The sequence below is a fragment of the Chenopodium album genome, chromosome 17 (genome assembly GCF_948465745.1).
Source record: "Chenopodium album chromosome 17, dcCheAlbu1.1, whole genome shotgun sequence".
Lineage (NCBI taxonomy): Eukaryota > Viridiplantae > Streptophyta > Magnoliopsida > Caryophyllales > Amaranthaceae > Chenopodium > Chenopodium album.
The window spans coordinates 41,174,681-41,188,037 of record NC_137850.1 but is presented as its reverse complement, the minus strand read 5'-3'; the positions used below and the strand labels follow the sequence as shown (position 1 = coordinate 41,188,037).

Genomic DNA, 13,357 nt, shown 5'->3' with positions numbered 1-13,357 from the left:
ATGAGATTTATATGAAGAATTATGGCATTACCATATATACTGGTCAAGCTACTATATATTAGTTGTTTATGATAGAGTATAAAAATATATTTTTAGGCCTCTACCATTAACTTAACCTTTTGATTGAGTTGGTCTATTAACATGGTAACAGAGCCAACGTGCTACAAAAGTCATTTTAAAGTGGAATATTAAGAGTTGAGTAATGAGGATGGCTCATATTGCATCCACACTTCAAGCCCTAAAGGTTCTCATGTGAGGGGGCATGATAAATTATAAAAATATATTCCTAGGTTTCAATCATCAGCTTAAGTTTTTTATTGAGTTGATCTATTAATAGTTTCGAGTTATTTCTACATCCAATCCCTTGACAGTTTTAGAATTTTTAGGTCCCAGGTAATTTATGACCTAATTATTTCATAATTTGTATTAAATTTTGTCTATTCATATATAGAACAACAAGTATTATGTATAGTGGGAAACATTATTAAATATGTCTCAAGTTATATTTTCAAATACTCCTTATCAAAAGTTAATGAATTAGTTTCCTCAATTAATTTAACTTGTTAGTACTTAACTAAAAAAAGAAGTCATGTTCTTCCCTCGTAATTCATGCATGCATTGTACATTTGCATGCCACGAATTAGGTAAGATATGTGTATGTAATTTCCCACATTTTCGTTTATTTTGTCCCTTAGCTTGCGTCCTAAAGTTCGACAAATTAGTTGATGTTACCTTTAGAAAGTTACAGGCCTTACAAGTGCATAAATATAGGCCATAAACAATTAAGATCAAGTAGGAAATAGGATTATAGGCCAGAAAACAGGGGAAGAAAATTCTAGAATTAAAATCATGTTTATCATTAATTATGTTATGTTAATTAAATGTCTTAATGAAAATGAAGTAACGTAGTATAATTTGGCCAAATTTTAGTAAGTGTAGCAATATGTCCCCTCTTCATAGTACAATTATTTTGCAATGTTTGATTCCAATGTTTTATGGTCACGATGTAAATATAACTCATATATTACAACACTATAAACAGAAAGTTTAAACCGATATGACAAGAACTAGAGTTTTTCTCTATATCTAAAGAGATAAAGACCAATAATCTTTCAATTTAATTAAGGTGATGATTTTCTCTAGAGGACTCGCTAAGATTTTAGAAAGACTATGAAATTATTCTTTTTCAGCCTACCTTACACCCCCGCCTACAACCCTTTATACAGAGGAACTAAAGTTACAACTCAGCACACAAATTTCATCCATTCTTTTTAAATTACAAAGTTAATAGTGAAATTTCTTTCAAACGTGGCTACAATAAAAGGTGTATGCACTAATTGTTGTCGTCTCATCCATCGTCATCTCTTGTAGGCCACCTTCACTATCCTTGCTTTCTATATCAAAGTTATATTACATGGGGTTAGTAGTGATTCCCTTTTCTATGCTGAATTCTTGGACACATATGACTCATCTCATGTTACAAAGATTTCAAATAGATGTTGTTTTTCTTCTAAGGATCAGATAAGAATTTTTCTACTTCAACCTCTTCAATATAACCATGATTCACCATGTAATATTCATTTTTCTAAATGATTCTTCAACCATTTTGGTGCTAAAACAGTTGTATTTTCATTTAGTATTAGGATCTTTTACCTTTTTGGCTTGATACAGATGGGGTATTTGGTTATCTGATACATATACTTATACTTGAACAAAATTTGAATATGTGAAGGACTCACATTTCCCTGTAAGTGTAATATTATTTTGCCCTTATTACTTGAGTCTTTGATGCCTCAAGTTATTTAAGGTAGAGAATTACTCCTATTTTATATTGCTCCTATCTACATATTTTTGTATAATTCAATTCACATTTCTAACTACTTCATAACAATATATTTTGTTTCGGGTGAAAACAATGGGATCTTTGGATAGGTCCTTTCTGATGGGTTGAAGACTGGACTCGGTCCAAGTGATGGCTGGGTCGAGGATTTCCTGCACAGCAAACACACGTAAACTGGTCTCGGGGGTTGTGCCGAGGAAGGCCCCTCCGATGCCGAAGTCAGTATGATGTGTAGAGAGAGAAAGCTATGCAAGAGTATTAATTGCTTGAGACTCTAAGTGAATGAATGTAGAGAGAAGATTGATTGTTTTTATACCTTGACATAAGGGAGAATATGGGCCTTGAGACAAGTTGGCTGGCCACGTTGACTGGACCTTTGACTGACTTGGCATGGATTGGAGAGTTGAACCTTGACCTTAGGCTTTGTTATTGAACCATTTATAGACTGGCCCAATTGGAGTAAATTGGACCCAAACAACTTGTCCCCCAGACCCGATTTGGAAGCATGATGGGTCGGGTTTTGACTTGCAAAAAATAGAGGGAAGTAAATGGTTTAATTAAAAATTTAATTTTACAGTTATTGATGAATAACTATTGTTTGGAGAGTAATTAGGGAAGTTGGAAGGATTAATGGGCAGTTAATTTGGAGGGAGTGTGTTTAACGGTTACTTAATGGGGAGTTAATGGGATTTTAGTGGCGCGAACTCCCAGAATTCCATTTCTGGAAATATTAAGGCCACTCACCCACTCTCTCTCCTCATTTCTTCACCAATTCATGCTCAAACTCGCGCAAACCCTTACTTCCGATTTCCAATTCTTCGCTTTTTCTTTGAGATTTAGACTCCGAAACCAAAATTCGCTACTACGAACTTGTAAATCGGCAAATTTCGCTTCAAATAAAGGTAATTTCTCCCGAATTTTCTTTGGTTTTGGTTGATTTCTGGGTTACCCTTGCTTTTTCGATTTTTCCCCTTTTTCGCTTTCTTCGATATTTCGGTGACCGGAATGGCTAAAGGTTAGAGACGGCGACCAAGAGAAGCGGAGGGTGTAGAGGAAGAGGTTCCTCGGCCTCAGATTCAGCGTACTGGGCCGCTGAACATGATGCCCCTTTTGAGCGGGCAGAACCCTCATCTTAGGGAGAGGAGAGGGGTTCCTGCCGAAGGAATTAGGGCAGTGCCGCTGTCTTCGGTGCCTCTCCAAGGAACAGGGGAGGCTAGTATATCTGGCCGAGGAGAACCGTTAGCTCCAGGACCTTGGGATTTTCCCCCTAGAGTCGAAGAATGGGACGACGTGTCTCAGAATTACGAGCTGATGACATCCGAGCCCTATGACTGGTGGGTTAAGAATGGTTCGGCTTACCGCTTTGCCGAGAAAATTGAACTCTTCTATGGTATCATGGAAGAAGATGGGTACTGGTGCCGAATGCCCACCACCGAAGATAAAATTCATCGCCCTCCCCTAGGTTATGTGGGGGAATACACTCGGCAATTGTATTATGGGTTTCGGTTTCCTAGCCTCTACACCCTTTCGTGGTAAAGGTGTTGAACAAGTACCGAATCTCTCTGTGTCAATTGACCCCAGTCAGTATCCGAAGGGTCATGACGTACCTCTGGGTGTGCCTTTTTTACGCCCTCGATCCGAACCTGCACTGCTTCAAAAAGCTGCACGAGCTTGTGCCGAACCTTCAAAGCGATCATGGCGATCATGGTGCTGGGTGTTGGCGTATTGAAAGTGTAACAGGCCATCACACTATGTGGCCGAATGATACTTCGGACAAGGATTGGCGAGGCCAATGGATATGGATTAGGGCGCCCTCCGATGTTGATCACCTAAATTTCTTCGGCGTCTCTCGATACTTGAGAAAGCCTGATCCGAAAATGGACGATTTAGGCCTTGAAGAGGATGGGGCTTCCAGGGACCCTAATTGTATTCAATTGAAGCTCTTCGATAAGAAGAGGAATCATGGGGGAACGGGCCGATTGTTTTATATGCCTGAGACTTGGCTGCCCTGCTTCCACTATGTTTTCCAAAAGCACATGCTTGCCGTCGTCGGCCTCAGCCGAAAGTATCAAGGCGGTAAGAAGCTTCGGCTAGGGTTGAGGACTTTATTATTGTTACTATTATTTTTTATTGCCTGTGTTCTCAGCGTTTTCAGCACTTATTTATTTTTTGCTGATTCATCCAATTTTTGCCTTTTAGAGCTGCACGAGGGCAACGCTGGTGTGAACTACGAGCATTTGGGGATTGATGTCACTCGGATCGTGACGAACAATAAGCCCGATATCACCCCGATGAAGGATCGTCCCCTTTCCTTGCACTCAAAAAGGTTTACAATAGTCAGTGCTGTTGATAATCATAAGCAGAAGCGCTGGTGGGAGAAGAGGGACCCTTTCTTCCGCCTGACTCCCGAAGAGGAAGAAGCTGCTGCTATTGCTGTTCAAGTATTCGTCGTAGCCGAGGCTTTTGAGAGCGAGGCTGGGACTTCAGCTATTGCAGAGAAGGCAGCAGAGGCCGCTGAAGAAGAAAGTTTGCTGAAAACTTCGGTAAGATTTTCAGACTTAGGAATTTTTTTTTGAACTCGTCTCATGCTGCCTCTTGCCCCCCTGTCCTCTTCTGATGCAGAACGAGGAAGAAGAGGAGAGAACAAACACTGACGAGGAGATATCTTCATATGGTGAGGGGATAATGCTGCGCCGAAAGAGATCTGTGATCAACCCTGGGCAGTTCGTAGATGCCTCTCTACTGAAGAGGACTCGGACCGAGGAAGACGCTCCTTCAGATGCGCAGCAGGTGGAAATTTCTCCCACTCCTAAGGCTCCTGCCGAAGGAGGTGAATCTGAGAAGACTCCTCCCCGAATTGAGAAACATGGGGAGGAGGAAGGAATGCAGCCGACTCCTGAGCAAATTGCTGAAGCTCAAAAGGGAGCAGAAGTGGTGCCATCCCCTGGCACGCCGCCGATTCTTTCTCAGCTGAGATCCAGCATGAAGCTGAGAAGCTAAGTTCTTTGGCCGAGGGAGGTGGCCAGGATGAGGACGTGGAGGTCTTGCATCAGACTCCACAAATTTTTGCGGATAAGGAACTTCAGGAAGCTGAAGAGGAGAAGAAGGCTGCAGAACAACCAAAGAGTAATATTCCTTCCTCTTCGGCAGCTGGTTCCTTCAGGACTTTCCACTCTTCTAAGATGGGATTTGGATCTGTCCCGTCTGTCCCTTTACCTCAACGTGCCTGAATCGCTCTTGACGAGTGGCGTCCACACGCCTATGCTTACTTTAGTGATGTTGCCAATGTTTCTGAGTTGGACAGGCTGAGGTACTGGACTAATGGATCTGCTGCTGGAGCTCCTCAAGTTTCTGATAGGGTACCTGACCCTTTCCTCGACAACCAAAGGCTGCTGATGCAGGTAACCTTCCCAATTTTCAGCTTTCTAACTTGATTTGATTGATTGATGATTTTTTTTTTATTTTTTTTATTTTTGCTGAAAGCTTTTCTCCTGCCTTGCAGATGTCGCATAACCATTTCATGGTTGTGGCTATGCGTGACGAGCTGGAGGCTAAGCTGGAGGAAGCTGAAAGAAATAAAGCTGAGGTTGAGAAGGCGGCTGCTGATGCCGAAAAACAGCAAAAAAAGATGTCTGATGCTTTCAGCACCTTCTGCCAGGAAATGGAGGAGCACATTCTTCCTACACTCGATCAGGGCGAAGCTCTGATAAACGATTATGGGACTGTTGACATTCCTAGCTTCCGAGCCCGAATAGAGCACAAGATCGATGAAAAGGCCAAGGCTCGGATTGCTGCTCGTGAAGAAGAGTTCAGGCAGAAGGAAAAGGAGCTGGTTAATGAGGTTCAGCGTCTCGGCAATGTTGTTCAGGACTGAGATACCAAACTTGCCAATGCTGAGGCTGCAGCTGAGACCAAAGATCAGAAGCTGTAAGAGTTGGACACTCAGATGCAAGAAAAGGAGACTAAAATGTCTCAACTCAGAACTGAAGTGTCACTCGTCCGGAATCAGCTTCAGAATCAGGGTTAGGAGGCTGTAAAAGTTCAAGCTGACCTCAACGATGCTAGAAAGATTTTTCATGTCTGGATCTATACTCATGAGAAGTATGATGAGGGTTATGACATTGGGTACAACGCAGCTCGGCGCCTTGCCTTTCATGTTTATCCCGAGATTGATTGGGACAAGGCTGAAGAGTGGTCGATAGCTGAGGATGACTACTATTTGAGAACACCCCATCCTGCTGAGGGTGAGTTTCTGGCTCGCTAGAACGCTAAGGTGGCCAAGGCCATTGCCGAGGCTGAAGAAGAGGAAAGGCATTCTGCTGAGGCCAAGAAAAGAGATGTCGACAGGGCTCCAACTCACCCTGCCTCATCCTCGGCTGGCACTGGAGGTCTTGTTGGTCCTAGCTCAGCTCAGCCAGATCTTCCTGAAGCATAGGAACTCGGTCAGTCGTCCTCAGAATCCTGCGGGTCAAAATGCGCTTAATTTCTGACTTTGCCACACTCTGATTTTTTGCCTTGAATGTTTTTGCTTCAGCTTGCCTCAATGTACAAATTCTTTAACTTTGTTTTTGCTTTAATTAGTTGTACATAGCTCGACAACTGTTATTTTCCGCTTGTGGGCGGCTGTCGATTTTATTTGTGTTTGAAAACTTGGTTTGATGTAGCTCGGTCTCCGAGCATGCTTTTTATGATATGCACTGCTTTTCTTCCTTTCATTGCCTTATTTCAATAGTTCAGCCATTTGCTTTTTCTGACTTTTTGAAAAATTTGCAAAGTTTTTCTAAGTATGAAATTTCGGCTTGAAAATCTTTGTTGAAGATAATTAGAGTGCTCCTTTCCCCCTAGAAAGCTGAAGTCACTATTTTCGGATTTCTAAGGTAATTGCTTTTGTCTCTTTGGCATAGACAAAGCCTTTAACTTAACAGAATTTTTGTGACCTTTTGCTATTTTTCTCTTTCTTTTCTGTCTATCCGAGAGAATGGATATCTGAGACACAAGATCAGCTTAAGGCAATGTCTCAGACAATAACCATCTGGGGTACAGGGCCAAGTTAAGGCAATACCCCAGACTCGTCTATGGGCTCATTGCCTTCAAGAGCGGATCTGTCCGAAGTATAATGCCTCTGGGGGGCGATACTTCGGTGGTGAGACTAGTGTTCCGTTTTAGGCGGGTTCAGCGGCAATCCGAAACACAATGCCTCTAGGAGGCGATGTTTCGGACAGTGCCGGGGGAAAACCCTTGGTTGAGAAATGGAAGAGACAGAAATAGTAAAGAATAAAACTTGCAAAAGTTTGTAGAAATGGTGGCTCTAAGGCCTTTTCATTAATAATTGTGGATGCAATTACATAGATTGTTCAACCCCGAAGGGTTTACACATGATATTTCTTAAGTACATCAGCATTCCAGTGGTTTTTGAGCTCAGTCCCATCCAACTGACGAAGTCGGTATGTTCCAGGCTGAAACTCATCGTAAATCTCATAAGGTCCCTCCCAAGTGGCTGAGAGTTTCCCAAATTTTCGACTTTTCTGCACAGCTGCAGCATTTCGAAGGACGAGGTCTCCTATTTTGAGAGGCCTCTCATGAACTCTTCGGTTGTAGAACTTGCTGATTCTTTGCTTGTATGCAGCCATTCTATCTCGGGCTGAGTCTCTGACCTCATCTAGAAAATCGAGGGATTCTTTCATGAGTTGTTCATTTTCAGCCGAGAAGTGGTGCACTTGTAGACTTTCAACACCAATTTCTAATGGAAGGACGGCTTCGGCTCCATACACTAGCTTAAAAGGTGAATGGCCTGTAGCCTCTTTTTCGGTTGTCCGAAGTGACCAGAGGGTTGCGGGGAGTTACTCCAGCCATTTGGACTTTTGATCTTCAACCCTCTTCTTGAGAGCATTGAGGATCTGTTTATTCGCAGCTTCGGCTTGACCATTACTTTGCGGATGACACACTGCCGAGTATGCCAATTTAATGCCGAATTGATTAGTGTACCGCCTCAACGGCAAGTTATTAAATTGCCTTCCTTGATCAAAGACAAATACCTTCGGTATTCCGAAACGGGTAATAATGTTCTGCCAGATGAACTTCCTGACAAATTGCTCTGCAATGTTGAAGGCTGCTTCGGCCTCGATCCATTTGCCGAAATAGTCAATGCCGACTATCAGCCATTTTTTCTGATATGGAGCGTCTGGGACGGTACCCAAGATATCCAACCCCATTGAGCGAAAGGAAGCGGACTCAAGATAGGCTAAAGGTCTCAGGATGGCTGATGGATGATTGGTGCGAATTTTTGACATTTTTTGCATTTTCTGACCAGTTCTTTGGCGTCCGAGATCATGGTGGGCCAATAATACCCTGACCTCAATGCCTTATGGGCTAAACTCCTTCCCCCGACGTGGTTCCCGCAAATACCAAGGTGAATCTCCCGAATGATGTAATCAGCATATGTTGGTCCCACGCATTTCAGCAATGGGGCTGAGAAGGATTTTTTCAGAAGCTCTTCTTTGAAGACGATGAACCTTGAGCTGGTTCGCTTTCAGTTTGGAGGCCAAAATTCTGTTTTCGGGAATTTCTCCTCGAAGTTTGTAATCTAGGATGGGGTCCATCCAGCTCGGCTCATGGTCGACGCAGCACAATTCGAGTGCTTCGTCAACACTTCTTTCTTGGCGCACCTCCACATATACCGATCGGTTCAGCTCAGTCATAGTTGAACTAGTAAGTTTGGAGAGTGCGTCGACTTGAGCATTTTGACCCCTTGGGATCAGCTCAACTTCAAAAGTTCTCAGCTTCGCAATGATGGTTTTGATCTTTGCGAGATAAGTTATCATAGAGGACTCTTTGGCCTCATATTCGCCTCGGATATGATTTGCGACGAGCTGAGAGTCTGTTGTCAGGCAGACATGTTCGGCTTCCAATGAGATGCACAGTTCTAGGCCAGCGATTGTTGTCTCGTACCCGGGTTCGTTGTTCGAAACTTTGAAAGAAAATTTGAGTGCGTACTCAAAGGATTTGCCTTCGGGAGAGGTTATCACTACCCCTGCCCCCGAACCATTCACGGTGGAGGATCCATCCGTAAAAACGGTCCAAATTTTCTTTCTTCATCCAGAGTCTTCTAGTACGAGCATTCGGCCAGGAAGTCTGCTAGAGCTTGAGCCTTGATGGCTATTCTCGGCTGGTAGTTGATGCTGAATTTTGTGAGCTCGAAGGCCCATTTAGCTAGCTTACCAGATTTTTCAACTTTGCCGAATACTTTTTCCAGCGGCTGATCAGTTAAGACCACTATTTGATGGCAATCAAAGTATGGCCTTAGGTTCTGAGCGGCCACCACCACTGCATATGCAACTTTTTCGAGTAAGGGGTAGCAAGTCTCGGCATCCGTCAGAGTGTGGCTGACAAAGTAAATCGGCTGCTGGATTTTTTCTTCTTCCCTCAGCAGCACTGTAGTTATAGTGGTTAGGCTGACTGCCACGTATAAGTACAAAGTTTCTCCTTTGGCTGGACGAGCCAGCGTCGGAAGTTGAGCCAGGTGCTCTCGAAGCTGCTTGAAGGCTTCTTTTTTCTCATCTTCCCAGATGAGTTCTTTTGTTTTTGGGAGTTTCAGAGCTTTGAAGAAGGGCAACCCTTTATCCGAAGCTCTAGAGATGAACCTCGACAAGGCGTCCATTCTTTCGGTGAGCCGCTGAACATCCCGTTTTGTTTTTGGCTCGGGAAGATCGAGCGCTGCTTGCACCTTTGCGAGATTGGCGTCAATCTCTCTTTTTCTAACCATGAAGCCAAGGAATTTCCCTGACTTAACGTCGAAAACACACTTTTTCGGATTCAGCTTCATTTGGTGCTTTCTTAAGGTGGCGAATGTTTCAGTTAGGCCTGTGACATGGTCTTTATCTTCCTTGCTTTTAACGATAGAATCGTCAACGTAGACTTCCATGTTACAGCCTTTTTGCTCGGCGAAGACCTGATCCACCAGTCTTTGATATGTTGCCCCATCATTTTTCAATCCGAAGGGCATCATTTTGTAATTGTACACCCCGGCGTTTGTAACGAATGTCGTTTTTAATCGGTCGTCGGGGTGCATGAAGATCTGATGATACCCCGAGAATGCGTTCATGAAAATAAGCAGAGCATGCCCACTTGTCACGTCGACTAGCTGATCAATCCTCGGCAAGGGGTAGAAGTCCTTCGGACAAGCCCTATTTAGGTCCGTGAAGTCAACGCACATTTTCCAGGTGTCATTTGCCTTTTGAACCATGATACTGGCAGGGTTCGATGAAGCTTGCATCCAACAACTTTTTGACCTCGGTTGCGATGTCACGGTTCTTGCATGCGGAGTAATTCCGCTTCTTTTGCTTAACGGGTCGACATGTGGGGTTGAGTTAAGCTTATGAGAGATGAGGTTCGGATCAATCCCGGGCATGTCTGTTGCCGAGAAGGCGAACACATCTTTGTTGTCGCGAAGGATTTGGATGAGATCCACTCGAACATTCGGATCGAGATCCAGCCTGATGGTGACGCATTTTCCAGGGTCTCTTTCGGCCAACTCTATTGATTCAGTCTGTTGATCCAGCTTCATTGCTTTGAGGCAGGATTCTTCGCAATCAAGCCTGCTGTCAATATGGTTGAGTCTGGCCTTTTGAGTCTTTCGGCTCAGATGGTTGGCCAGTTTTTTCTTTCCCCGAACATTTGTCTTTTGACAGGGTGCCTTGGGCTGAAGCACTTAGGCCTTTCGGCTTCTTCGCACTTCGCTCCATTTCTTTTTCTTTTTCCTCCTCATCCTCGTCGTCTTCAGAACGACTTGTGGATAGCTTAAGGTAGTTGCATCGGGCAGCTTCCTTTTGGCTGTCTTGAATTCTTTTGGGGTAGCCGGCTTCCGAAACGTAAATCATCAGCTGATGATACGTCGAGACTACCCCTTGAATGTCGTGAATCATAGGTCTCCCCATGATCACATTGTACAGGAAGATGGTTACAGGAATCTATTGATTCAGTCTGTTGATCCAGCTGCTTTGTCGCGGCCGATGGTTACAGGAAGATTTATCTTCCCGTCGGGATAGGATGAACACCCGTTGAATCCAGATACTGAGTAGGGTACCGGAGTTAGATGCTTGGTCTTCAGTTTTAGTTGGTTATAGGCCGTACGAAACAGGATTTTCGCGCCGCTACCACCGTCGACGAGGGTTCGCCAAACATTGTGGTTAGCTACCGTTGTAATTATAACCAGCGAATCCTCATGGGGAAATATTACCCCCCGACAGTGGTCGAATGTGAACGTCATGTTTGGCACCGGAGAATGGGGTGCTCGGATGTCAGCATTATTGACTTGATGGGTCAGCGCCTTCAAGTGGCGTTTCCACTCTCTCCGAGAGTTAATTCCTCCCGAAATGGCAAGGATGTCAGGAGTCTCCTTGTCTTGGTTCTTGTTCTTCCGGGGAAAGTCAATTTCTTGCCGAGAGTATTTTTCGGTTTTTTCAGCTTTCTTTTCATCGCGGTGATTTGTGAGATACTTTTTCAAGTAACCTTTTCGGACCATATTCTCAATCTGATCTTTCAACTGGATACAGTCCTCAGCGTGATGTCCTGATGACTCACGGAACTCACACCATTGGTCCTTGTATTTCTGTTGATGCCACTATGGGAGTGGCCTCGGCTTTTTGTATTTCTGTTCGTCCTTCGTCACGCTGTATATCTTGGCGTGAGGAAGGGCGAGAGGAGTGTAGGACTCGTATCTGCCCGTATGCAGGGCAGATTTGTCTTTCTTCGGCTTTGAGGCAGAATATGGTTTGGAGGCTTTCGCCTTCCCTTTCTTGTGGCCTTGGCCTTCAGACTGATGTTGCTTTGCTTTCCCAACCCCTGTTTGGGGGTGGGTTTTTGTTTTGTTCCATTCCTCGGTTCGAATGAATTTGTCCGAGGCGTCCAAGGCTTCCTCAAGGTCCACGGGGGATGCATGACCATGAAATCGAGGAACTTGCCAGCTTGTAACCCGTTTTGGAAAGCAAAGACGGCTATCTCTTGGTCCAGACTTGTAATTTCGGACTACTCGTTGCTGAAGCGAGTCAGATAGTCTCAGAGACTCTCGGCCTCCCCTTGCTGCAGGCCCATGAGCTCTGCAGTTGTCTAATCCCGGCGGTTTGCCGTAGAAAACTTGCTCTTGAACTTGTTGGAGAGGTTGTTCCAACTGGTTATCGAGCTTTCCTTTACCCCCTTGGTGATCCACACTTGCGCGAGGCTATGTGGTCCTCTCGTAAGAGGCTATGTGCCTCTCGTAAGAGGCTATGTGGTCCTTCGAATCCGAAGTACCGTCATATGTAATGTGTGCCGGGATTTTCACCGTCGGCACATGCTCCTCTAGAATCCATTTCTGGAAGGGTGAATTGGTAGGAACCATTATGGCCTTTCCCTTTCGCTCAGCCGTTGGAACCTCGCTTCTCCCTCTTAGAGAGGTGGAAGTGGTTTTCGTCCTCGGCTGAGACGAAGTAGGGTGAGGCTCGGTTCCCTCTGAAAAGGAGAGGCGGCTATGTACGCTCAACTCCCTGGAGCCTAAGCGTTCATCAACGTTTCGGCGAGCAGGATTAACTCGCGCCGAGGCGGAATTGCTGCTTTTGTAGCTGCGAGAATTGGGATGAGAGGATTCTCTGAAGTAGTAGGGGTTTCTTTTTCTCTCCCTTTTAGTCCTCCAGGTGTCCTCCTCTCATTTGTCCCCCAACTCTCTAAAAGAAGGAGGTTTTCCTCCCTCCCCTTGATCGGTTCTCCACCGCAGTTGTCTCGGTTGAAAGGGTGAACGATCTCGGGGTGGTGGCATGTTGCCAGCCTGGGCCTTCATGACCGCCATGAGGGTTGCCACGGCCTTTGCCACCTCTTCTATCAAGGGTCCCGTTTGAGGAGTCCTCGGCTGGGAGTGAGAATGGATGCTTTGAGGGTGACTCTTAGCATCCGACCGACTCTGGTGATAAGAGGTAGTCCACTGTCGAGAATGGCAAGGCGGAGATGAAGATGGAGATTTCTCCTACGGCACCCTTTCCGAGCTGACTCTCCCGGAGGAATGTCCGCTCGGTGGGGGCGATAGAGATGGGGATGGCGCGGAAAGTGGACCTTTCCCCGCACTCATTTGGATTAGGTTCTTCCTAGAAGGGGAAGCATCGGATTTGTTAACATTTTTACCGTTCTTGCAGTTCTTAGCCATTGCTACTAAGATTATGTAGAACGATTGAGATTGGCTTGTTTTTGAAAGTCTTCCCCACAGACGGCGCCAAATTGTTTCGAGTGAAAACAATGGGACCTTCGGATAGGTCCTTTTTGGTGGGCTGAAGACTGGACTCGGTCCAAGTGATTGTTGGGCCGAGGATTTCCTGCACAGCAAACACACGTAAACCGACCTCGGGGATTGTGCCGAGGAAGGCCCCTCCGATGCCGAAGTCAGTACGGTGTGTAGAGAGAGAAAGCTATGCAAGAGTATTAATTGCTTGAGACTCTAAGTGAATGAATGTAGAGAGAAGATTGATTGTTTTTATACCTTGACATAAGGGAGAA

The 13,357-nt window shown here is 44.9% G+C and overlaps 1 protein-coding gene across 1 annotated transcript; it reads right to left on the bottom strand.

Annotated features, from left to right (window-relative positions):
- Positions 1-7,680: 7,680 nt before the first annotated feature.
- LOC145588995 (uncharacterized) lies at positions 7,681-8,130 on the bottom strand. Its single transcript, XM_081645573.1, has one exon. The coding sequence runs from the start codon at positions 8,128-8,130 to the stop codon at positions 7,681-7,683; it is 450 nt and encodes a 149-aa protein (XP_081501699.1).
- Positions 8,131-13,357: the final 5,227 nt, after the last annotated feature.